General features: G+C 38.8%; 1 protein-coding gene across 5 annotated transcripts in view; it reads right to left on the bottom strand.

Moving 5' to 3' along the window:
• Positions 1-133: 133 nt before the first annotated feature.
• Positions 134-27974, bottom strand: part of LRRC6 (leucine rich repeat containing 6) — an 89867-nt gene continuing 62026 nt past the window's right edge. For all 5 annotated transcript variants that reach the window (XM_017500287.2, XM_037728479.1, XM_017500271.2 and 2 more), the window contains 2 exons: positions 12175-12260; positions 134-741 (listed from right to left, as the gene is read on the bottom strand). In XM_017500287.2, coding sequence (XP_017355776.1) covers positions 567-741; positions 12175-12260 — 261 coding nt within the window. In that variant the 3' untranslated portion in view covers positions 134-566. The remainder of the gene's footprint in view (positions 742-12174; positions 12261-27974) is intronic.

Below are 27974 nucleotides of genomic sequence, written 5' to 3'. Positions count from 1 at the left end.
AGGACTTGCTGAAGGTCTTTACAAAGTGATTGAGCTGGAATCCAAATACAGGGTGCCTGATTTCAAAACTCATATTCTTGCCATTATATCATGCCACCAGAGAAAGCAGACACATCATGAGAAGGAAAATGGAAATGCTGTTGAAAATTGTATTAAAGTATTCCAATTGGATCTGAAATTACAGTGTTAACTTCTAAGCTTGACCAATTTGCTGAAGTACCAATTTAATACTCAGTCCTTTTATCTACAATTTAATCTACAGGTCTGGGATTTATAATCAATGTTTTATGCAATAGTTCTATGATCTTACTAAGCATTTTCAATACCAACCCTTTATTATAGGTAAATGATGAGTTATAGCATTTAACTCATTATTATAAAATGTAGAACATACATTTTAATCTGAAGCTAGCTTAAGGATATTACTATGCAAAGTAAGAGTCAAAACACTGGAGTAGCAATATTGACAAATAACTGTTTATCCCAGGAATAATATGCATACGGTTTCTACACCAACCAAAGTTGGACCCGGTAAGTCTCAGCCAATGACAACATAACCAGATGTTTCAAATCAGCGGAGGCACGTCAGGGTTGTCTTCAAAGGTTGGGTCTTCCTCATTTGGTATAATTTTGGGTTCAGATTGTCTTCTGGGTGTGCGTTTTTTCTCTTGAACAATGTTAGTCACATCAGGGAATGAGTGCTTGCTAGGGTCTACTTCTAATTTCTCCATGTGCTTGCTTCTACAACAGCAAAAAAAAGGCAAATAGAAACTGATAATACATCATTTAAAATTTCAAATAGATTCAACTCATCCATCCATTTATCCAGCAAACATGGGCAAGTAATATCCCTGGAGCATAAAAATTTAAAAAAAATAAAAGAGAGACTATCCCTAGGGTCAAGAAGCTTAGATTCTTGTAGAATCAAGATTCTGACCTGTAGAGCAGAGAAATGCTAAAATAAATAAATAAAAAATAATAAGGCCACTGGGCTGTGCTAATTCACAGGCAATTGGAGATGACGTCACCTGTGAAACTCTGCCTCCCTAAGAATTTATATTTGAGAACTAAAATGATACAGCAGGGAAAGCCCTACAGCCAAGATCAATAACTGAATCCTTCCAGGCATATCTTATTCCTGAACGCAGTTCATCAGGCTTCTGGACCCTCCTGCTTCAGACAATCTAACTTGTAGGGGCTTGGCTGGAAGGGGCATCTACATGACAAGTTCAGGTGCATAGCAAAGTTCAGCCCCACCAACCTCTCCTCCCACAAGAACCCGCGCCTTCTGCACTCATTCAGTTCTCTCAGCAATAGCAAGAGTGAAACAGAACAAGGGAGCACCTCAGTTGGCCAATGTTCCCAATATCATGGTCAGATAAAAAAAGCTGTAGATAAGTCAGGTCTCTGGGTTGCATTTCCCACAACTTTGATTCAGGAAGTCTGGAGTTGGGCCCAGTAACCTGTATTTTTATAAAGTTCCCCCAAATGATTTTAATAATCAGTCAAATTGTTTTGGAATCACTGTACCATTGATTCAAATATTCATTAAACAGATATATGTTAAATATCTGTGATATTCCAGGTGCTGTATAGGCACCAGGGAAGCCATGGTCTATGCAAATAGACAAGGTTCCTGGTAATATCTAATAACACAGCTCAAACATAGAATTTATGACTCTGTCATGCACCTGTTTCCCTATTTGACTGTTTTCATACAATACTGATATCTTTGAAACAAAGGTTTTGTCTTTTTCATCTTTTATCCTAGGCATATGGCTGTATTGAATAAATATTGTTGAATAAGTGAAAAAATATTATTTTTCTATTGGGGAAATAATGAAATTATATAAGAAATTATCCCTGACCTAAAGAAAATCACAGTCTAATCCAGGAGCTCTGAACTGATGTCCTCAGACTAAATTCATCCAGTGAACACCCTTTGTCAGGGGAGAAAGGTTCCATTTTCTTTTGAAAGTGTCAACTCTCCATTGTCCTTGTAAGCATTTCCCTTCATTTCTGTAATCTGCCTAGCCCTTGAATGCATTTGAGTGTTTGATCTCTCACACTATTTTGACTAACACACATGGATCTGCTGAAGAAAAAATACAACATACACAAAGAATATAAAATAGTATATTCAGGGCTGGGCGCGGTGGCTCATGCCTGTAATCCCAGCACTTTGGAAGGCTGAGGTGGACGGATCACCTGAGGTCAGGAGTTCGAGACCAGCCTGACCAACATAGAGAAACCTTGCCTCTACTAAAAATACAAAATTAGCTGGGCGTGTTGGCACATGGCTGTAATCCCAGCTACTCGGGAGGCTGAGGCAGGAGAATTGCTTGAGCCTAGGAGGTGGAGGTTGCAGTGAGCCAAGATTACACTATTGCACTCCAGCCTGGGCAACAAGAGTGAAACTCCATCTCAAAAAAAATATAAATAAATAAAATAAAATAAAATAAAATAGTATATTCAGAAGCCCAAACAGCATACTATTAACTCCATATGCCATGGGAAGAAGAAATGGAAAGGGGCCTGTGCATCCTCTCAGCACCCAACAAAACCCTGAGCAGGTTCAGAGATTCAATGAGCTTCCATGATGGAAAAGATTTCACATGTGTTGTTACAACTCATTACAGAAGGAATTAAGCATGTCTTGTGTGACTCCACAGGGAGAAGACTCTTAGAAGCTTGCACCTGGCTTTCTCTGGACTTAGCCTTTTGCTGATTTTGCCTCCTGTTCTTTTGCTGCAATAAATCTTAGCCATGAGCATGACTAAATGCTGAGTCCTGTAAGTTCTTCTAATTAATCTCTGAACCTGGGGTCATCCTGGGGACCCTTGACACACTGCCTTTCGTTGAGTCCCATGCTAAGGCTTTACTTATGTCATCAAATCCTCAGACCCAGTGGGAAGAAAAGAGGAATAGTCAACGAAGGTCCCATAAATAAACATAGGCAGAACCAGCTGGAAACTGAATCCAAATATCTGGTATTAACATCACCCATACTGTTCCTCATAGAAAATGATGTACTATATACAGCACAGAGGGGTTTTCTATTCTTGACATTTGGGATGTAAGATTATATACCTCAAAACAAACAATTCTTCAGGTCAGCATGAATATTGAAACCAATTGTGTTATGACACAGTAAACCCACAACCTGTTAGGCCCTCTTTCACCTCATTTATTTCTTGGTAATCAAGAAACGAACATTGTTACTGAAAGTCTAAAGGCCGTAGAGCATCTAGGGTAGCTTGCATGACCCTGGCTCCTAGCCACTAAGCTGTGTGCCCCTGTGAGTTACTTAGCCACTTTATGCCTCAAATACCTCACCTTTAAAATAGGGATGATGACAATGAACACAGGGCCGTTGTCAAGATCAAATGAGTTCATCCATGTAAAGGACATAGAAAAGTGCTAGAAACAGAGAAGGCATTCTGAAGGGGCCAGTGCTATGCAGGAGACGCGTGGCATCAGTCAGTATGTACTAGGATATCGGTATGGTTATGCAAGTCAGTATGCTTTTAAGCAGACATCTTTTAGGTGCCCAGTGCTATAATCAGTGCTAGGAATTTAAAGAGGGGTAAGACATGGCATGTGCCCATAATCAAATGAGAAGCACACACACATACTTGGCTATTTTGCACCAGTGTGGCAAGGGCTCTGCACGTAGGATAAACAAGCCAGGTTGAAGCACACGGAGACAACCATCACCAAGGCCTGGAAGGAATTACAAATAGGATTCATAGAGTAAGGAACCTGGCACTTGGCACCTGGCACTGGGGGCAGGGTAGGGTGATATTTTCCAAGATTTTGAGGAGGAAGAGCATTGCAAAGAGATAACACTGGCAAAAGGTAAGAAAACATTTGTTCAGCTTATTCTTAGCCTAATTATCATCAGAGAGTGAGGTACACAAAGCGTGGATGGGGGAAAAGTGGGAGTGTCTGGCCTGGTCCAGTTAGGGTAGGGCCTGAGTAAGCAAGGGAAGCCTGGATGGATGGGTAAGGTGTTCTGTTGAGGAGGCTGCCTGGGAAGTGTTTAAAATAGGACGCTAAAAGTCTTTGGCTCTGTGGCAAGTGCCATGACTCTTGGGAACTAAGGCACCTCACTCCATCACATTTTTTTCACTTTTAGATACTCAAGCAGTAGGCAGTGTGTTCATTTTTAGAAAAGTTAGAGTCTGATTTTTTTGTTAAGTAAGGGAACGATGCTTAACAACCTATTAATTATATTTAGTGTGATGTAAATGTAGTTAGGAAACAGAACACCGACACTACTCCTTGGTACTGCCCTGCTAAGTTTCCAGTTTTTCTTTAATTGCTATTTGTCACAAATAAGATAATTTACCTTCTTTCTCATTGGTTGCTCACAATTCACGTACTTGTTCATTCCATAACTTACTTACTGAGTACCTACCATGCACCCAGGTTTGTGTGTGTCCTAGAGACTGAAAATGAAAAGCCATCTTCCCATCCTCAACCTCACTCTAAGTAGATAAAACAGCATTATTTTTATTAGCAAAAAGAGATGTTATATAATCATTATTATACTTAAAGAAGCTATATGATGTGTGCCCAAGTGAGGCAATTTGAATGACTACATATGTTGGTGAACTGAAAGGGGCATGTTGCTGTTTTCAAAAGTCTCTCCATATAAGTTGAACATTCCTAATCTCAAATTCCAAAATCCAAAATGCCTCAAAAATCTCAATCTTTTTGAGCACTGACATAATGCTCAAAAAAAAAATGCTCACTAGAGCATTTCAGATTTTCCAGTTAGGAATGTTCAACTGCTATCATGCGAATATTCCACAATTCGAAAAATTCCAGAATCAAAAACAATTCCGGTTCCAAGCATTTTGGATAAGGGATACTCAACCTGTATGTTCACAGTCTGATCTGATGTTCACACCATCAATGAGGCCCCCTATTCCTTCCCCACCTCACTGATGCAGATGTGGCAGAAGAGAGAGGGGCAGGGGTTCATTAGAGGCTGAAGCTGAGGGTCACGCTCAGGATTGGGGCAAGCACAGATATTTCATGTATTATGTGGTGATTTTCATAACTTTTTAAGCCTTTTTATTGAGTGCAATACTTGTATAGAAAAGTGCCCAAATCATAAAACTTTCATTAATTGAATGCACCATGGATTAAGAAGCAAAACATTATCAGCACTCTAGGAGCTCCTACTGTGTCCTTCCAGCCATGATATCCACACTGAAACCACCATCCTGACTACTAACAGCTTAGAATTTACTTTGCAATTTTACAAGCTTTCAGGACCCTGGCAGGAGCCGTGCTCCTCATCAGCATCTATATTTCATTCTTATCTGACTTTACGTAGTGGCAGAAATCCGTTGATTTCAAGGAAGGTGGGATTCCAGCACCAAGGGATGAATCATGAACGATTTAAACCACCAAAGGCAATTCCTCTGCCCATACAATACTGATAAGGAGCAGGGGAGTCTGGTGAGGAGGAAGCCTTTTATCCTGCTCCCTTCTGTATGAGTTTTCTCTTACTGTTTTAGGAAATACTGACAACTTAGTTGCTTAAAACAATGCACGTGTATTATCTCACAGTTCTGTGGGTCAGAAATGGGTCTCACAGGTTAAAAATCAAAGTGTCAGCATGCCTGCATTCCTCCTGGAGACTCTGAGAGGCAACTGGTTTTCTTGCCTTTTCTAGCATCTGAAGCCTGACAGCATTCCGTGGCTTGTGATCTGTCCATCTTCAAAGCCAGCAATAGCCAATTGAGTCTTTCCCATGCTACATCACTGTGACTCTGACTCTCCTGCCTTCCTCTTTCATTGTAAGGATCCTTGTGATGACTTTGGGCTCAGATGGATAATCCAGGATATTCACTCTGTCTTATAGGTAAGCTGATTCTCTCTGTAATCTCGATTTCCCCTTGACATGTAAAGTAACCTATTCCTAGGTTCTTGGTATTGGGACTTGGACATCTTTGGAGGCTACCATTTTGCCTACCATGCCTTTCTTCTTATGGAGGGTGCTGGTATGACTATTTGAAACTCCAGAGGTCATCTATGACACTGAAAGAAAGGCCAACAGAATACACACAGGCTAACCCAGGGTCTTAACTGCTAGCTGCCAACCCACCTAAAAAAGCACCTTCTTCCAGACTAATTGTTATTTGAGGTCATAAAACATCCTACATTTTTAAGTCCATCTTAGGTATTCTATTACTTGTAGCCAAATGTATCCTAATACAAGTCATGTCCAAATGTCATCTATTAGTACATATAGAAACATAGGGAAAGAATGCCAACATCTCCCTGGGAACCAGGAATCCCATAACCTAATGTGAATCTTTACATAGGTAAACAGTTATGACTAAGTTTTTATAATTACAGTTATTTATTATAGTTATTCTATTGTACAAATAATTAATAATGATGTTAGTAACAATAGCCACTGACATTGACATAGCACTTTTTTTTTTTTTTTTTTTTGAGATGGAGTCTTGCTCTGTTGCCCAGGCTGGAATGCAGTGATGCAATCTCAGCTCACTGTAACCTCCACTTCTTGGGTTCAAGTAATCTTACCACCTCAGTCACCCAAGTAGCTGGGGCTACACATACATGCCACCATGCCTGGCTAATTTTTGTATTTTTAGTAGAGATGTAGTTTTGCCAAAAGTTGGCCAGCCTGGTCTCAAACTCCTGACCTGAGGTGATCCACCTGCCTCAGTCTCCCAAAGTGCTGGGATTACAAGTATGAGCCACCATACCTGGCCAGGCATTTCCTAGTTTGAAGATGTATTCCAAAACATATGTAGGAATTTCAGGGATGTGTGTTACAGTCATTATTAAATAAAGCCCTACTTTTTAATTATTATGTTCTTATTTTAAAGGCATAATTTTAATTATTATGTTCTTATTTGTCTTTTAAGTAAATTCTAAGTTCATCTATTATAATTATTTTGTCCTTGACTCTGAGGAAGAACAGTCTACCTCACTTCCTGGTATATCTCCTGGGATATAATTTCTGAATCTCAATAATAAGTCATGAACTTAGCCTGTATATTGTTATCTGTGGCACACCTACTTCAGATGTTGTGAGGAATGAACTAAATCAGAATAGAGGACTTCAATTACTCATGGATTTCTGGAGTAAAAAACAGTGAGCAGCTAAGCTTGGGGCAGTTGAGAATCACAGTAATCTCCAAAGTAAACAGGAGAGGCAGCCTTAATGTCAGAGGCCTCTAGGACAGATGCCTATCACTGGTCTTACCCCCCACCTGACTGTCAGAAACAGAACCTCTAAAATCCAATAAGAATAGCTGGAAGGCAAAATCAACAAATTTATCATCGTGGAAATAAGCAAGAAAAAAGAAAATGCCTAAAACAAAGCACTAAGTGCAAAACACATCAGAGATTCATTCCTTTTAAAAAAAAAAAAAAAAAAAAAAAACATAAAGAAAGAACTTTTTTTTTTCTGGTTTTCGAGTAAGCTAGCATATCTGGACCAAAGACTCCCACGTCTCACTGAAAACTTTCTTGAGATCATGAAAGACTCCATATGATCACAAGGAACTACAAGGTCGGAATTCAAGGAAAGTGGGAACTCAGAGAGAAGAACAGAGCCCTGAAGCCACCTTTGCCCTGAGAGTACTTGGGGAGCCCTTGAAGGTGTGCTTTGGTCAGTCTGGCCTTATAGAGTCTGAAGACAGAGGCCAAAGCCGGAGCATGCCAGTGGGCAGTCTAATGGGACACACTCTCCATAATAAGGGTGCAGTGCCAAACAGCTTTCTTGCTTTAAGAGTAAATGCCCACTGCTCACCTCCCTCCCCAGGGCACTTTGAGGAAAGCTGCTTCAGTAGGGCAGAGGAAAACTGAGTTGTCACCACAAACTAGAAAGTTTACGGCAGCTGTTGGTTAAAAAGCCTCAGTCTTGAATTTAGATGAAAGTGGTTCCAAATTGGCAGTGTTTTTTCTCTGCAGCACATGCCAGTGTTCCCTGGCCAAGTACCTCCCAGGCCTCTAAGGAACCACCAGACTATTTTCCTAGGCAGTGGGTTGTGAAACAAGTTCCCTTTGCACTGGTTACCAACTTTCCTGAGTCCAGTAAAACAGAACACCCACACATACGACAGGCTACGTGAATCAGATTTATTACTTATAGACAGGCAGCAGGGGATAACAGAAACCATAGGTGCATTGGGAGCTGCACCCCAAGGCTCAGGAAAGCTGCCTGGGAAGCAGATGGAGTCTCTTCTGCACATGCCTCACTTGCAAGATAGCAGAGGGACCCCAGGAAGCAGCCCATCCTGGATTGTATACCCCTGGGTCACATGATCACTGGGCTAATGCACTGAAGGACATCTGTTTCCGGAGTGTGGAAGACGGCTGAAACAGAACTGAGGCTATTTCAGCCATCTCCCTCTTATCTCAAGATGTTGTATTCCCAGAACATTCCACAGTTATTCTTGTGAACTCCAAGTAAGAAAGTGGGGGAAATGGGTTGGTCTAAGGTCACTCAGAAAACTGTTCTATATGCAGTAGCTCACAGTATAAAATAAACAACTAGGCCAGATGTAGTGGCTCAGGCCTGTAACCTCTACATTTTGGGAGGCTGAAGTGGGTGGATTACTTGAGGCCACGAGTTCAAAACCAGCCTGGCCAACATGGCAAAACCCTGTGTCTACTAAAAACACACAAAAAAATTAGCTGGGCGTGGTGGCAAGTGCCTGTAGTCCCAGCTACTCAGGAGGCTGAGGCACGAGAATCGCTTGAACTCAGAGGCAGAGGTTGCAGTGAGTCAAGATCATGCCACTGCATTCCAGCCTGGGTGACAAAGACAAAACTCTGTCTCAAAAAAACAAATAAACAAACAAAAAAAATCAACTATTCAAGGGAAAAAAAAGCACTTTTCATGAGAACCAACAGAATTAACAGGAACAGAAATAGAAACATGAAAACTTCAGATATTGGAATATGAAAATATGAACTATAAAACCACTACAATTACTATGTTTAAATAACATGTCTCAGACTTTCTAGCAAAAGATGGAAAACTTCCCTCTGGACTTAGTGATGCTGCCATCACTCTTCTATTCAACACTATCCTGGAGCCTTTCCCTGTGCAGTAAGGCAGGAAGAGGAAATAAAAGAGATACGGATCAGTCAGAAAGCAAGCAGGTAAGCTATCATTCTTTGCAGGCATCTAGAAAATCTAAAAGAACCCACAGATTAATTAATAAAGTAATAAGTGAGGTTAGTAAAGTTGCTGGGTACAAAATCAAACATAAAAGTGGATTACATAGTGGTGATGGTCACACGATATTGTGAATATACTAAATGCCACTGAATTGTACACTGTTAAATGATTACAATGGCCAATTTGAGGTAATGTGTATTTTGCCACAATGAAAAAGTAAATTGCAATCTATATACCAGCAACAGAGAAAAAATAAATAATACATTTATGATAGCATCAAAGTATCACACACCTAAAAATTAACACATGGGTATGCTTATGGAAAAGTTACAAAGAGATATCAAATAAGATCAAAGAAAAGACAGAGAGATACTAATACTACAAGAATTGTTCTCCCTAAATTGATCTAGATGGCCAATACAATTCAAAGAAAATCCCAATACACACCTGTGTGTGTGTTTGTGTGTAAGCAAAACTTGCCCAGTTGATTCTGAAATATATATGTAAGTGCAAAGGAATAAAATAGCCAACTCAATCTTCAAGAAGAAAAAGGTGAGAGGACATTTCCTACCACTTATAAAGCTCATTGTAAGACTATGGAAATTAAGTAAGTAGAGCAGAATGGAGACAAACCCATACAGATGTGGACACCTGGTCTGTGACAGAAGTGGCCTTGGTGACTAATGTAGACAGGATAACCATTTTAATAAGAGACACAGGGACAGCAGGGTGCCTGCACTGGGAAAAATTAAAGTTCATGCTTTAAACAAAACTAATTCCTGATGGATTAGATGTTTCATCAAATTATATGTAAATGTGAAAGGTGGAAGTATAAAGCCTTACAAAATGTAGGGCTACCTTTATGACCTCAGAGCAGGATAGAATTTCTAGAACAGAACAAAAATAAAATAATTAACCACACAAACGTTTAACAATTTCGATTATTTTAAAATCAAGATCTTCTGTTTATTAAAAGATACCAGGAAGAGATTAAGAAGGCAAGCCTGAGGTTATCTAACTGGTTCTACCACTTACTGACTTTGAGATCTTGGGCAAATGTTGCCTCTCCATCTCGGTAAATTAGAAATAATAGTATTTACCTGCAGGGTTGTTCTTGAAGATTAAAGATAATACACAGCATCATGTAGCAGAATCACCACTCAATAAATCGCTTCATTTGGAGGAATTTGTGCATCTTCCTTCATTCTATGGTGTTACGGGACCACAAGAGGTCACTGACTGTTACCCTCTGGTCCTGATGAATAAAACCCTACCCCAGTTGCTCTTCCCTCTCCATTTACTTTCTCCCCACCATGAGAAACAAACCACTCTGCCAAGAGAGAGTCAAGGGCCTCTTGTGGCCCTCCCAGTGGCCAGCTGCATCGACAGTCCTTTGCCTAAAACCAACAATCCTGCCTGACCTCAGTTCCCACGAGCAGCTTCAATGGGCAGCTGCTTAGTTAATGGGGTTGCCCAGCCTGAGGCTGAGACAACATGCACAATGGAGTGTGCCAGTGATAAAGAGCACCACAAACTACCTTCACACAGGCATTTTATATGTGATTGTGGGGTGATCATTTCTCTGCAATCAAAAAGAAAAAGAAAGGCTTTGCAAAAATACCACAGAGGGGGCTATTACGACGAATCATGCTAAGGCATCTTGAATCCTCAAGTGTAATCACAGTAATGATAGTTTTCCTGGGGTCTGAAAACCAGCTCCGAACTGTTTGCAATGATTTGGCTTTCCATTGCTGATTCCTCACAAATTAGATTCAGACTCTTTCCATGTTTTGATGCTGCTGGGGGTTAATTATGGCTGTGAATATTCATAATAGTCATAATACCCGTGAATCTTGTATGTGCAATGGAAATCACTGAGCTGGGAAATAGAGTGGATTTCCAAGGTTAAAAACAGCAACCCACTTTTCAGTAGGAATTCAATTGCATACCTGTTGTTCAAACAAACCTCATGTTTAAAAATCTCTACAAAACTTCAGCAGTTGTCTTTGAATATACCAATGCCTGACTGCTTTATTATGCAACACATAAATATAGCTCTTGTTCAGGTATTTTTATGGTGGTAAATCTAGCATATACATTTGTATCACAAAGATAGCTTGCTTTACTTCAAAATAGATTTTACCATCTGGATGATAAGAGTCTGAAAATCATAAGAAGCAGGACAGTTGGAAGAACTGGGATCTCATTCTAGAGAACAGAGAAAGGGGAGAGCTTTGCACAAATTACTTTAAGGGATGTCACTGCTTAAGGGAGACTGACTTGGTTCTGAGGGTCTCCAGGAAGCAGAGCCTAGGCCTTCACTTAGGAATCAAAGAGAGACAGAGAGAGGCTGTCTAACAGTAGAGGATACCAGGAATGAAGTGAATACTCTCTTGAGAGGGTGAGGGTCCTCTTGGGAAAGGAATTTAAGCAAAGGCCAGAAAATGACCAACAGTCAGGAGATTGACAGGAGGGGCCCTTGTACCCCTGGGAGTTGAGGAGTCTGTGGAGTGACACACGGATCATAAAAGGGAGGCAGTGACAGCAACACTACCAGTAGGGCTGTCCCAGCATGTCATGGCTACATGGCCTTCAGTATATTCTACGTTTCTCTCTCCCTCAGTTTCCCTAACTGTAAACTGGGCATAAAAATTATGAGAATTCAATGTGTTAATATGAGTAAAGCACACAGAATAGCACCTGACATGAAGCAAGCACTCGGTAAATGTTAGCCCGTCATTGGTGCTGACATTACCAGTCGAGGCATATTATGACGAGACATTGGGACCTGTATATACACACATCTGATTTTTAGGAATCAGGAGCCCTACAAAGCAAGCGTCCATGGTTTGGGAAACAAACGTTAACATTCATGGTATGAATCATCTCAAAACTTTAAATAATTGTATAATTTTGGAAGCTGCATTCCAACCAACAAATGAAAATGAAGAGAACAATATCATACAGCTAAGGACAGACTGGGAGGGTAGTACCTTGCATTTGTTTGTTCTCTGCTCCTGTCTGAGGTAGGTTTCATAGATCTGAATGCTCGCTGACCACCTGTGATTACTTCTCCTACCTAAAATAAAAATGAAACACACACCAAGTCGTGCATTACTCCTTGATGTACCTTTAAAAATATCCATATATGTATTTTAAAAGATACTAAAGTGTTTTAATTTTTTCTCTACATATTCCATGAAAGACTCAAACTTGAAGCCCCTATATGCAGTGTAGAGAAGGTTACATCATGAATTGCATCTTTCATAATAGTCTTGCAAAGCCACAAGCTATCTACAACTGCTAAAGGCCGAGCAGGAAATATGGTGAATTAATGTATTTAACAAATATTATATAAGAGACAACAACATGCCAGACACTTTTTTGGGTTGTTCGGGATACAGACTGACAGAAACACCACCTTTGAGGTGCTTCTAGTGAAAAGTGGAAAGCACTCTGAGTTGGGAGCTTGAATCCTCATTCTCCCAGCTCACTGGGCCCTGGTTTCTTCCTCTGTAAAATGAAGACATCGGTTTATAATCTCAAAGGCCCCTTTTTGGTCTAAAAAATCCTAGAATTCTACTGTATTTTTAAACTAAATAAGCTCACTGCTAAGCATGTTGAAGTCTCAATAAAGAAAACAATTCCATTCAATAAACATACTGCAAAAATTACTTAGATCCAGCACCTTTTCTCAAGAAACTCTTAAGATATCAGAGAGGGGAAGGAAAAGAGAACCTGCTGCTACTTGTCAGACCCCGACTACCTGCTAGACACACACCTATCAATACAAACACTGTATTTTACTTAATCTCCCTCCCCTCAATATTCCTATGAGGCAGGAACTGCTGGTAGGAAGAGAGAAGTTTAAAAACTCTCTTCTTATGCTGCCTGGGTCCAGTGACCATTACGGGGTCTGCTCTTTGTTTTCAAGGAGTAGAGTGACTTGCAGTGGGTGTCCATTCCCCTCTCTACCCTCACCAGGTCCTTCTCTTTGGCAGGGGAATGACTCATTCACTGGCAACATCTCTCTGATGGGCAAGATCATTTATTTCAAGGGTGAGGGCTATCTGCCTTTTCTCTGTTGTGCCCAAGACTTGGTATGCTGCACAGCTGTGATCCAGGTTCATGCAACTGATTAAAGACTAGGCTTGGATTTGGAGGGTCTGTCATCATCTGCCTCCCATCTACTGGCTCAGGCACATATCTTCACTTACAGCGTATATTTGGGAAGGGCATTGGGAGCCCCACTTTAGCCCCAACAATAAGCCACACTCTCCTATCCAAGCTTTACTAGACTGAACTGTTGGGCATTTCATCATATTAATACATGGAATAATTTGTTTCTTATTTGAGATTCTTCATTATATACTCCAATAAACCCCCAAAGCCTAGCCCACTGTTTATCACGTGTATACTTCAATAAATAAATGACTAAACCAATGAAGAAATGAATCCTAGTCTGAGAGACTGTAGTGTCAAACTTGGGGAGGTGAGGACTCTGACGGATGTCCACTCCTAGATTGCAGTCCTTCTCCTGTGTCAACATCACAAAGTGGTGCAAGACCAGTTTTTTACATGGTGCAGTTGTATAATTTTCAGTTATATGTTGTAAAAATGCAACACGTGTATGTATGTGTGATGTAGTGCAGTTCCCTTTCACTGGAGACCATGAATATAAGAAGCATATCTTCCTCTTCCCATGGGACTCATGGGAGGGCCTATGGGTGATGTGGAAAGATCTTCAGCTCCACCCTTTCAAGGCTGCTCTGAACACTAGAGTGGAGCAAAATAATAACACAAACATCACAAGTGGTCGATGTGATGGTAAGAATTTTGCTGAAGCTCCAGAAGAAAAAAAATAATGAATGCTACTGAAGACATTAAATTCCAAGGCTGGAAGGGTTTGTCCAGAAATGTTTCAAAAGAGATGCAGTCTGCATTACAAAAACTCATGGAAGATTGCTACAGAAGAATTGGCAACTAAAGCTACCGAAACAATGTTTAGTGAATAATTAAAGAAGGTGACTCATGGAAAGGTTTGCCCAATGGAGCAGGTTTGTATTATCAAATATGGTTTATTTTGGAGCAGGCTAAGTCTAAAATGTTGTATTTGCCATGTTTTAAAATAGATTTAATGTCATAATTGTATTGCTTTTGATTAATTTTTGCTGACCAATATTGTGTTTGTGGGTGTTACTGTGGCAGGGAATGAATGTCCCTACGGTTTAAATAGAATGTCCAACTGGTTTTCTTCTTTTTCTTTAACTGAATGAGTGGGATGAATCTAAATATTTCCTCATATCCTGGCCTTCCCTTAAGGAAATGAAAACACTTTTCAGTTGCTATTAATCCCAGTTATAGTTAACCAAATCAGATTCATGCCAAGTATAAATTTAAAAAATAAAATTAAGAAGATATTTCTTAATGGTTTATGGAGACTAAAAAGAGACTGTCCTTAGATTTAGAGAAGGAGAGAGGAATAGAGGGAAGGGGCCTCTTCCTGGAAGTATCCCAGGGAGGCAGCAAGACCTCCAAGAGATGTGGCTGTGTAATACTCGTGTTGTCCAGCAAAATGTTCTGCAATTCTGTTTTTCAATTTTGCCTAATATCTCAATATTTCTGGTGGAAATGCTCTGTGCTATCTGACACAATAGCTACCAGCTACATGTGGCTACTAAGCACTTGAAATGCGGTTAGTGTAACTTAGAAACTCAAGTTTTGATTTTATTAAATTTCAATGAATTTAAATTTATGTTTATTTAGCAAGAGAGCTGGGAACATAACCACAGTCAGCCTGAAACCCAGGTATGTTGGTCATGTGATGGGCTACCGGGATTCTTCTTCAGGTGTGAAGGACCTTGTCCATATCAACTACCCATAATTCATCTGTGGTCTAGACCACATAGTCTTCAGTTCTGGAACTCTCTGCTCCTTCCTTACCATGCCTGGGACCTGGAACTCTCATGTGACTGTGAGAACTCAGGGGTCTACAATCTAGTCTCTCTGATCAATGTGAGGTCTAGAGGATCCCCTGTACCTGATTTGGCCAATTAAAAAGACTCAGGTCAGCCAGGGAGCTCACTGAGATGTTGCCTGAGACCTTTGCTGGGCCTGCATCACAGCTCATCTTCCTTTTCCCACTCCTGGCTCCTTCCCTCCCTTTCCAGGTGTTGACCCTCATGGCAATTCTTAATACATATTTTGCATGCTCATCTGCATTTCAGAGTCTGCTTCCCAAGGAGAAGTGGCACCTTAGCACCTTTTAAATTTCTTAATATTTTAATTCCTTTAAATGAGGTCAATGTTAGTTAAAATTCATTAAAATACCAGCTTAAAAAAGAAAGCTCTTGAACCCAAAGTGCAAGTTTTGTATAGCTTTACATTGAAATATATACACCAATGAGAATGGGAGCATATGCATAATTAGAGTCTTAAAACACCACATTTCTAACACCGTTATTTGTCACATAATAAGTACAAAGACTGTGTTTATGGAAATGCAAATAGAATCACAAATTTGGAAGTTTTATTCACAGGGAATTTGCTGTGCACCAGAATCTAAATGTGTTTCTTATTTTTAAAAGGTATTTTCAGCTCATTTAGTTTCAAAGATTATTTTAAGTTTAAAAGTTAGAGGGAATTAAGGAATCAGCTGTAAGTAAAATATTAACACCAAAATTCCTAATAACACTGAAATTCATCTTAATGCCAACATTCATAACACTGAAATTCATCTTAACACAAACATTCATAACACTGAAATTCATTTAAATGCTGACATTTATATTAATAGTAGGTTACCTTTTCTAATAAGATCCAATTTGCCCAAGCTGAGGACTAGAGGTTCAGAATTCCAAGGTTTTGGAATCCTAACATTTGGTTTCCCACTGTACCTGCAGTCCCGGTACTTCCTCCAGGAAGCAATGCTCATTAACATCAAACATCGTCTTATTCATTTGTGCTAAATGTGTTTAGGAATGACTAATGGAAAAGTTGTAAGGGCCAAAATATGTTTAGTAAATTAGATAATGTGAGACTAACGGTTTCCTGAATCCACAGAGAGAAATGTAATCAACTGCTTGAAAATTCAATTGTGGGACAGGCATAAAGGAACAAATTAACATTTTAATTATGTTACATTATTTTAACTCTCATAGAGTCATGTAATTGGAAGTTGGGAGTGAACATGGAGGTAGTAATAGAGTTCATTTTCCTACAGAATACAAAAGTCCATTCTGAGGCTTTTCTGATGCATGACTTTCCAACTTTTGCTTAAATAGTACCCTCATTTGAAGTTTCATGACCACCTGAGGCAGCACCTGAATTGAGACGATCTATATCAACTATAAAAGTTACTCATACCAAGAAACATAGACTATGTGAGCTATGTAAAAATACAGTAAACTCATGCAAAGAAGCTACTTAGTTCTGAATCCTTATACTGTGGGTTGAACAAAAAAAATTGCCGATATCGATGTTTGACCCATAAAAACTGATTATTTTGTGATTCAACTTAAAGTTTAAGTGAATTTAAATTAAAATGAGCAAACGAAAACTCCATTTCAGGTGAAGATGTGCTACTTCTAAATTAGGAGGGAAGAACAAATAAAATGAATATAATCAGAAATACTTGTTAAGAAACAAAACATAAATCAACTTTAACTTTTTCCTGTGAGTTTAGCCTGGCTTCTTAAATAACAGTATACATGAAAATCACAATAAATTTATGTTTCTCTTGGAGATTTCACTTTCTCCAAGTTTCAACTATTACCTCCATTAAATTTGCTCCAAGAAATATTTACTGAGTATCTGTTATATGCCAAGCATAGGGGTGAGAGGTAGACACGGAAAGACAGATTAAAAATGATTCCTGATCATCTTATGAAAGAGAAAGATATACAAACAGTTAAAATACATTGAAAAAAGTACAATTGCTAGATATATGCATAGACTACTATGGAAGCCCAAGGGAGGGAGCTGTGCTGAAAAGGATAGACAGCAGAAATCATATAAGGTATTTTAATCTGTTCTCACATTGCTATAAAGGAATACCTAAGACTGGGTAATTTACAAAGAAAAGAGATTTAACTGGCTTATGGCTCTGCAGGCTGTATAGAAAGTATGGTAGCATCAGCTTCTGGGAAGGCCTTACGAAACTTACGATCATGGCAGAAGGTGAAAGGGAAGCAGGTGTGTCTCATATGGCAGGAGTAGGAACAAGAGAGAGAGAAAGGAGGTGCCACCCACTTTTAGACAACCAGATCTCATGAGAATTCTACCACAAAGCACTAGGGGGCTGGTGCTAAACTATGAGAAACCACCCCCATGATCCAACCATCTCCCACCAGGCCCCACCTCCAGCATTGGCAATGACATTTCAACATGAGATTTGGGTGGGGATACAGATCCAAACCTGCCCTGTTGGGAGGCTGTCTAAATCTGCCTCATGGCCATCAGAGGGCTTATTGGAGGTGGTGAGGTTTTACATGAATTTTAAAGGATAAGCAGGAATTTTCCAAAAGATGTAGGTCATGTAGTGGATGAGGAATATTCCAGAGAGAGCAACAAAGCATGAGCAGAGACAGGAAAGTAAAATGACCACACAAAATGACACGAAATATGAGGCAGACTGTAGCTGGAGAAAAGGCTGAAGAACACAGGAGAGATTTGGGCGAATTTATTTCGTGGCACTTGGACTTTGCACAAGTGGTGATGAGAACTTTGCAGTGCTTTCTTCCCAAGTCACACAGTTACTCACCTCAGCTCAGGAGTAGTATTTTACACACGTCCTTATTTTCCTTAAACAAGGTGTGTGATGGTAACAAAAATACTAACTCCAGAGGAGTGAAAGCTTTTGAAAAGTATCTTTCTCTCTTGCCTAGCTAGATAAAAATACTTTCCTTTCTCTTTAGACTATTTTAGTCAAACTTTCTGTTCCTGCACCCAACTTCACTCTGAAAATACTCATGACACACAATCTTGTTGGGAAACTGTCTAAATGTGTATAATGGCCACAGAGATTCTATGAATCCACACATTTGAATCGCTGGCTAATTGTGCTGTTCTGTTGGGCTTTAGTTTGCCTACAGACCACCGACATGTACGTATTTCTCTAGTAGACCATTGTCTCACAGGAGGTAGGTCTTGGATTCTGTATTCAAGATCACTTAGCACTTACATATCCTCTTAAATGGGGTCACTTGCATGAAATAAATCCATTATCCACAATTGCCCCAAAGTGGAAGGTCATGAAAGTTAAGGGGACAGTTTCTTAAAATGAATTGAACATTAAAAAATGATTGTTACACTCTTCAGTACAGACTTTTCCAGTATTTTCATGTGGGTGTGGTGTCTTAACGTACAGTACAGATACCGGGTCTGTTTGTCCTCATATCCATCGCTTGCCCTGTCTTTGCTCTGCTCTATAAATCACAGGGAGACAGAACCCTGGTAGCTTCACTAACCAGCCCTCCATGTCAGCTGGCTCTCACCTGGGCCTGGCCAATGGGAGACAATGCAGGGAAGCTGGAGGGCTGAGAACTCTACATGCTTTCACAACCCCTGCCTGCTTCAGCAACTTCACCTGAGTGGTAGAGTCTACTCCAGGGCTTCAGGCCCTGCCCAAGAGGGCTCTGCAGTTCTCGGTTCTTCCGGGTGACCTTTCCAGGTAACCTTGGTGTTTGCTTTCTGCCAACACCAACTTCTCCCTCTGTCCCAGGAGTGGTGGTAACTTTCTGATGGTACACATTTTTCCCTTTCTTCGGCTTCTCAAATCTCCCATTACCTGTGTAATATGTTTCCAAAATTACTCCTAAACAATACATTACTTTGTAAATCCTGTATTGTATACATTTAAATACTCAGGTATTTCCTGATTTTTCATTAGACCCTTTCTTATTTATGTTATGTTTTTCAAACCTTGGAGTGCTCATTAAAACAAGGGTCCCACATCTTCTAGTTAGAATCTGCAGATAGTGGCCTGGGAATCTAGTTTTTAACAAGCTGTCTCCAGGTAATTCTTAGATTAGGTGAGTTTTGTAAATAGTCCTGGCTGATACTGTAGCTTCCAGGCTTTTCTGAATGCAATTTATACAACCTACACTTACAAGATGCCTATAGTGCCCTAGAAATTGTTTTAGGAGCTGGGATGCTATGGATGAACCAGAAAAACATGGTCACTGCATTGATGAAATATTTTACAATGCCATTCAAAATTAAATACCTTGATCAACAGATGAGCAATAATAAGTAAAATACTACCTTTTATGTGCGCACTATCATTTAGTGGACTGGTTTTAAATAGAATGTTTCCAATTTCTTATATCATGCTGTCTACACATGTACATAAATTGTATAATCTACCTAAGTATTTTGTTAGAAGGGAATCCAAATTTAGAATTATTAAGTCACAATGTACATTTTAAAGCATGATATGTGTCAACAATTTTGTTCCCAAAAAGATTAAATCATTTCTCTAGCAGTTTATGAAAGTACTCTTTCATTGCACCTTCATTAGCATTGAACTTAAAAACTTTTTTTTATAGGAATTTGGCAGGAATGGTTGCTTCTAGAAAGAACTAGATGGTTGAGAGAGAGAGGAAAGAAAGACTTGCTTTGTATAGTAAGTTATTTAATACTTTTGAATTCTGTCCTGTAAATATATATTTAAAAATAAATAAGCAGTAAAATTTTTTAAATGTTCGATAAGATGAAAAAATATATTTCAATATATAACAGAAATTTCTCATATCTCTTGTGTTTCTTTTGTAACTGTCATTTCCTGCCTTCCTATTAGAGCTTTAATTGTTTTCTGAAATACTTTTATGAATTTATACATATTATCCTTCTTTGGTCTTTTGTTTTCTAGCAATGGGACATATCAGCATTAAAAAAAAAAAATTGTATCCTAAAACTTGTTTAGGATAAACAGATGAAATGTAAGTGAATAAAAAGTATTTGCTGAATGGTAGCTTTTGACATACAGCTCTTACATTGTAAATAATTAATTATTTAATTATTGTAAATAGTAAATAGTTAAAACTATTGCTTTGCCTTGGTGATTTTTGCCATTATTTTATGTTTAGAAAATCTTCTTCTTTAAAGAATGGAAGTAGATATTTATCTTTATTTATTTTCTTAATGCTTTTAAAATAATACTCAATTCTTTAATCCATGTGAAATTTATTTTGGTATCTGGTGTATTTCATGAACCAATGTTTTCTAAGTAGTGAATATCACCGAAATTTATTATAAAATATACATTTATTCACTTAATTTCAATCAATATTTTTTTTTTTGAGTACTTACAACGTGCCACTGAACTAGACATAGTTCTTATTTCAGTGAGCTTATGGTTTAGTAGAAGAGAAAACAAGTAAGCACACAGTTTTAGGGCAGTGTGATCAATACTAGGACAGAGAGTAAACACAGGGTGCTGTAGGAGCACGGTGGACAGATGCCTCCCAGCTTTGGGGGCTCAGGGAAGTTTCCCAAGGGAGCGTTATCTGAGCTAGAAAGCGAGTATCCAGTTGAAAGGAGGAAAAGCGCCTCTCACAGAGAGAGAAAACTTGCACAAAGGTGAGAGAGAAGTTCCTGGAACTGGAAGTTGTTCTGTATTCCTCGTGCATAGCCTTTAGAAAGGGAGACAGTAGCTGCTGAGGTTGTGGGAGTAAGCAGGGTCCACAGCATGCAGGAACTGTAGGCTGTCTCAGGAGTTAGGACTTTATTCTAAAAATGAGAGGGACCCTACTAGGCTTTATAAAAGAAGCAACTGGCACCATAAAGTCTGCATTTTTGGAAGGTTTCTGGAAAGCAAAGTATGTATGTATGTATGCATGTATTTTTTAAGATGAAGTTTTGCTCTTGTTACCTAGGCTATAGTGCAATGGTGTGATCTTGGCTCACTGCAACCTCCACCTCCTGGGTTCAAGCAATTCTCCTGCCTCAGCCTCCAGAGTAGATGGGATTACAGGCATGTGCCAACATGCCCAGTTAATTTTTATATTTTTAGTAAAGACAGGGTTTCTCCATATTGGTCAGGTTGGTCTTGAACTCCCAATCTCAGGTGATCTGCCCACCTTGGCCTCCCAAAGTGCTGGGATTACAGGTGTGAGCCACTGTCCGGCCAAGGAAGTCTATTTACAATAGCATTGTAGTAACAAGGTAAGAGATGACTGTTATCTCTCCCAACACAGACAGTGGCAATAAAGAGAAAGAATGAATTTGAGGTATGAAGGAGGCAAAATCTAGCAGCCTTGAATGTGAAGAGTGAAGATAGAGGGAGGTGACAAAGATGATTTCAAGTGAGCAGAGGATGGTAACATTCATTAAGAAAAGGGATTTGGGAGGTGCAGTAAGTTTGGAAGGGAAATAGAGTTCAGCTTTTAACTGAAAATCCTGGAAATACATATTTAAAAGTCCATCATATTTAGGAAGTAATTGAAGCCAATTCAATGGATAAGATCAATCAGGAGAGGGTAAGAGTGAGGAGAGTTGTATAAGAAACACAAAGGAAGTTGAACATTCAAGGAATGAGCAAAGGAAGATGTACTTACATAAGAGGCTGCAAAAGAATGGACAGAGAAGTAAATAATGAATAGGAGTATATGATTATATAAAACTATGAAAAGAATATGATTAAAAGGAAGACAAGAATCCAACAGTGTCTCACACAATGGAGAAATCAAATAAAATAAGTGTTACAAATTTTCTATTGAGCTTAGTAAAAAAAAAAAAATTGTTGAATATGATAGAAGTTTTTGACAGGTAAAAATAAACTTCAAAGAAGACACACACACACACACACACACACACACACACAGACACACACACGTAATGACCAATGACTTTACATTGAAAATGACAAATTGCTGTTGAGAGACAAATTTTAGAACACCCATGGAGAGAAACCTCACGACTGTACATTGACAAACTTAATAATATTAAGATATCAAATCTTCCCACATTGACCTACAGATTCACTAACATACTAATTAGCATTCCAACAAGGTTTTTGTATGAAAGTTGATAAGCTGATTTCTAAATTTATATAAAAATACAAATAATAGACAAAATGATAATCAAAAAGAAATAAAGTCATAAGAATTGCAGCCTTGAAGGTAAATTATAAAGCTAAAATGATTAGCATAGGTTAGTACTGACAAAAGGATACAGAGATCAATGGAAAAAAACACAAGGCCTAAAAATAGACCCTTATGAGACTGTAGATTTTTGACAAAAGGTGCCGAAGCAACTCAATGGGGAAAGTAAAATATTTTGGGCTAGAGCTGCAAATCCATAAGAGAAAAAAAATGACCCTTAACAACTACTACATACCATACATAACAATCCATCTGAAATGAATCCCAGGCTTAAAGGCAAAAGGTAAAATGATAAAGTTTTTAAAAGACAATGTGGGAGAATATCTATAAAGCTAAAGATTTCATGAATAGGAAAAAGGAAGTAATCACCAGAATAGAAATACAATAACATATGAGAATTAACCAAAGCCAAAATTTCTGATTATACAATAATAAAATAATAAGCAAATGACTAGCTGACCTGACATTGGCAGAAAATATTCAAAAATCAGATAAGGCATGATAAGGAATGAATAAGAAGTTTGAAGGGTTTCATTCTTCAACTAATATTTATTTGTTGTAATATTTATTTACTAAAAGGCAAGTACTATTCCAGTAATTGGCTGAATCAAGGTCTCTACTCTTATAAACCCCAAACTTAGATAGGTAAAGACAAATCACACAAAATTTAATAAGGCCATTTAATACAATAATAAATACTGTGATCAAATACACCAAATAATATGGCTGAGAAAGATGCCTAAGAGATTGTGATTGGCTATGTCAGCTCTGGTATTGAAAGTCCATGTAAAAATGTAACATCTGAGCCAAAACCTGCATAATACAAAGGAGACAGATCTTGAATATGGTTTGGCTCTGTGTCCCCACCCAAATATTATCTGGAATTGTAATCCCCATATGTCAAGGGAGGGACCTGTAATGCCCACATGTGGAGGGAGGGAGGTGATTCGATCATGGGGGCAGTTTCCCCCATGCTGTTCTGTTGATAGAGAGTTTTCATGAGAACTGATGGTTTTATAAGGGATTCTTCCCTCTTTACTTCCTTTACACGCTCTCTCACCTGCTACCATGTAAGATGCGCCTGCTTCCCCTTCCACCATGGTTGTGAGTTTCCTGAGGCCTCCTCAGCCATGCAGAACTGTGAGTCAATTAAGCTTCTTTTCCTTATAAACTACCCAGTCTTGGGAAGTTCTTTATAGCAGTGTGAGAATAGACTAACACAGGAAATTGATACCAACAATGGGGCAGTTTCCCCCATGATGTTCTTGTGACAGTGAGTGAATTCTCATGATATCTGATGGTTTTATGAAGGGTAGTCTTTCTGGCTCTCTCATACACTCTTTCTCCTTCCACCACGGTCCAAGTTTTCTTCACCTTCACCTTCCACCATGATCCAGAGGCCTCCCCAGCTATGTGGAACTGTGAGTCAATTAAACCTCTTTCCTTTATAAGTCATCCAGTATTGGGTATTTATTTATAGCAGTGTGAAATGGACTAATACAGATGTAAACAGAGAAAGGGGCAGAAATGTTCTTAGCAGAAAAAGCACAGAAAACACAAAAGTCCTGCCAGTGGGAATAAGGTTCCAGAACCTTACTGAAACCTCATGTGTTTCAGAACCTTATCGGAATCTTCTGTGTTCCAGAAAGAGAGACAGAGGGAAAAAAAAAAAAAAAAAAGCTGTGCCCAGAATATGAGAGGAGAAAAGTGGAAGAAGGTACCAGAAACATATGCAGAAACTACCCTGTACACAGTCTTCTGGGCCAGAACAAGAAATCTGAATATATTCCAAGTGCCACAGAAAGCCATTGGTAGGTTTCAACAAGGGAATAAAACTATTATTTGCAAGATGTATATTTTTGTTTGCAAAATTTACTTCTTTAAAAAAAAATCTCCACTTTGAGATAATTATACCTGAGAACAAACAAAAGACTGAAAAGAACCAAAACGAAATGGTTTTCTAGATAGCAGGACCATGAGTTTCTTTCTTTTTTGTGTGTATGTTGTAGTTCTAAAGTAATAATTTCATAATAAAAAGAAAAAATATTTTAAAACACAACTATAAACAAAAAAGTAAATACAAGGGCATTCTGGCTTCTCTACGGAGAAAGTATCAAAGAGTGGAAAGAGCAGAGCAGAGCAGAGCAAACTGTGAGAAGGCAGTCCAAGGTAGTTGGTTGAGGGAGGACACTGGCTTAACGGGAGGTGATGATGGGAGGTGGTGCTAAGTAAGTGAATTCAGGATATATTTTGGTAGTGCACTAGCAAGATGTAGTTAAGGAAGCCTCCGAATCATTGACTTCAACTGTGTATCAGTTGATGGTGCCATTTTCTGAGACCAGGAGGACTACGGGAGGAGCAGGTCTACAGAAGGAAATCATGGGTTCATTTGGCTATTTTTAATTATCGAGGCTGGATGTCAGCAAGATGGCAGGATAGGAAGTCCATGCTGACCATGAATTTATGTGGCCCATCAATTGGCAGGTGCATACAAAATGTAATTGGTTCTCAAGCACATAATTTGCTAATATATATACTATAAGGAAAATTTTAAAAGATATAGTTACTGATATGTATATGTAAAATCAACACTGACAGTTACACAAGGCAGTTGTATGGCTTTGAGTAACCAGAGAGCAAATCTAACCATCAACTGATTCCTTCAAAATTATTTTCTACTTGGAAGGTCATTCTTCTGACAGTTCCCCATAGAAGATTATCCACACACTGCAGCCTAAAACTGAAAATATTTTATTAAGTTAGAACAAACATTAAGACTGAGAATAATGTATAAAAATAAAAGAAAATTTTCTTTTACAATTTTGGTAGAGACAGTCTCTAAACATGCTGGAGAGGGTTTTGTGTCTTAGTAAAAAAATGACATCCTGAAGTCAACCCTTCTGTCTGAGCTGCAGGCTAAGTACCCAGGACCTGAGGCTTCTCCCTCTCACAGTGGTGATGTTCACATTAGGTGATAGAGTGAGCAAATATCCGGGCTGACCTGACTAGGCTTCTCTAGCCTCACTGCCTATGAGAAAGCTTAAATATCAGGAACCCTGGAATGAAACAAAGAGCGATGCTTCCTCTCCTTTTGCCCGCTGTAAGGAACAAGCAGCCTGGTTCCTGGCCTCAAAGGGACTGTGGTGAGATCTGTCTGACTAGGGACAGCTGTGCAGGGAATTGCCACAGTCAATGGCTTCTCCCACTTGCCTTGAATTGATGTCTGATCTTATGTTCTCCTCCTCATTTGCTGGCAATTAGAAGAATGACCTATCAGCCACCCCTTTAAAAAAAAAGGACAGAACCCATTTTAAACGGCAACTCTGCAGTTTTGTAGAAGCTATGAAACAAAGTCACAGAAAGACAGTGTTTGGAATCTTTGCAGTCAGGGACAGAAACATCACTTGACCAGTGGAGAGCTAGCCTTGGGTTCCCTATTATTTTATTTTTAAAATGAAAACTGTATACAGATTCATAGGGATAAAGAATACAAGATAAGATGAAGTTGATGGATCTGTTTCAAGATGTGGCTTTTTCCCAGATCCCACCAGCATTGCCATTCTTGAGAGTACCCCCTGCCCTGTGTACAGCCCCAAGGAGCCCTTCTCCCTCATACCTAGGAGCCTCACTTAGCAATGGGAGTCCTATGAGTTTCCAGTTCCCCACAAGATGATTCCATTCTTGGATCAAGGTCAGCTATGCAGGAAGCTCCTGGTGAGATCTCACTTACCTTCTGAGCAGCTAGGACCTGGCCTTCTTTTGGTATCTACTATATGTTTATTCTGACAAGCATGTATGTAGTTGACAGCAATAAATCTCATTATTTAAGTGACCTTTGCTTATTTCACTTCCAGGAAACACAGAAAAGAGAAAAGACAACCTCCTGGTCCAGGAAGAGACCAGGCAAGGTTTTAGAGAGAATGCCCATGGTTTTGAAGAGGCTTCTCTATAACCTTGAAGAAAACAATTAACTGCAAAATAATGTGTATTTCTTTGTCTCCCAGTTGACAACAAGCTGGATAACTATGCGGGTATCTTCCAATTAAAGTGGTATGAATAATCATGGAAGAAAGGATTCACTGTATATAATTTTGATCCTCAACAATTTTCTTAGTGGGGTGGGAGAAGAATTTCACAGAAGAATAAAGTCTGCCAAGATACTGATACTCATGAAATATCCTAAACCAATTATTTTAGAGAAGAAATATTGGAAACAAAATTTTAAAGGTGAAGCTCTGTACTATATTAAGCTGCTAATCATCCAAAAGTAATCTGGCAGTAGATGAAAATTATGAGGTATTGTTTGTGTTCATTTGGAAACATATGCTATGATTTAAGGCAGCATCAGAATTTCATTTCTTCTTCTGCAAATGAGGATAATCACCCCTACTCCATAGGATGTTCAAAGTATTCAACACAGTAAATGTTCAATAAATAGTAGCTTTGTTTTTGTCTTATTAACTGGTATAAGGACAAAAGCTAGAAGCTAAACGGTGTGTCTAAATATCACATTTATTAGAGGATTTTGACTGATCTAATGACCCCAATCTAGTGTTTTCTATGACATGACACATCCATTTAATAAATTATGACCCTGGGAAAGTTATATAACCTCAGCAATCCTCATTAAATAATCTAGATAATAAAAATCCCTAGGTTACAGGGTTATTGCAGGAAGTAAGTTGTTTAAACTGTTTATCACAGAGCACATACAATTTTTGCCAAATAGTCATAATTGTAGACATATCTCTATAGGTGGTAAAGTCTTTCAGGTCAGGGGCCAAGCGAATTTTATTTTTCTATTCATAAAAATTATAGCATAGTAGCTCCCAGACTGGAGGTATGCACAACATTTTCAGTTTTTGCAGGGGGTATACATGTAAAAATCCTAAGTATAAATCCTGTAGTTAGTCATTATCTCCTTAAATATCATCTCTGCTAATTCTCCCAGTATTCTCCATATAAAGACTCACTAAATTAAACATATGTTAGACCTTCTTACTCTATTCCACATGTTCTTAGTGTCTGTGTTAGTATTTTCTTTCTCTATGCTTCATTCTGAATCATATCTTTTTACTTTCCAGTGTAGCAGTACTCTCTTCAGCTGTGTCTAATCCGCTGCTAAATCTACTCATCAAATTTTAAATGTAATTTATCATATTTTAGTTCTAAAAATTTTTTATTTAGCTCATTTTCAAGTATGTTAAACCACTTTTGTATTTTCTGGTTCCTTATAGAACATTTCATGCTTGACTATTGCCTCCAAACATAATCAGCATCAACATCAATGTCACTACCACCCCATAACAGGAAGCAGCCATCAACCAAGGTTCCTCAGGAGCTGGTGTACAAATGTCCCAGTTCTGTTGCCCCTTACTTAGGATTGTGCTGAGGTATGTGTTTAGCACTGTCTCCTTGAGTTTTTCCACTGGGGGAGCTGGTTCAACCGAGAACTCTCTATTGGCTGCCTTCCCTTCCAGCATTCCCATACTTCCCAAATAAACTACTCTACTCCAATCCCTATGAAAGTTTCTGCTTCTGAAAGACACCAAATTAAAACAGCCTTTTACAGTCTGTGTCTAATAATTTAATGCCTACAGCAACTGTGAGACCCTCAAGGTTATCCACAAGGAAGAAGAGCAACAGTCTGCCATAATCAAATTCCAAGGCACTGACTGGGTTTCCACTGA

Source organism: Cebus imitator, unplaced genomic scaffold (genome assembly GCF_001604975.1).
Source record: "Cebus imitator isolate Cc_AM_T3 unplaced genomic scaffold, Cebus_imitator-1.0 Scaffold13, whole genome shotgun sequence".
Taxonomy (NCBI): Eukaryota; Metazoa; Chordata; class Mammalia; order Primates; family Cebidae; genus Cebus; species Cebus imitator.
Note: the sequence above shows the minus strand (reverse complement) of the source record. Positions and strands in the feature narration are given on the sequence as shown.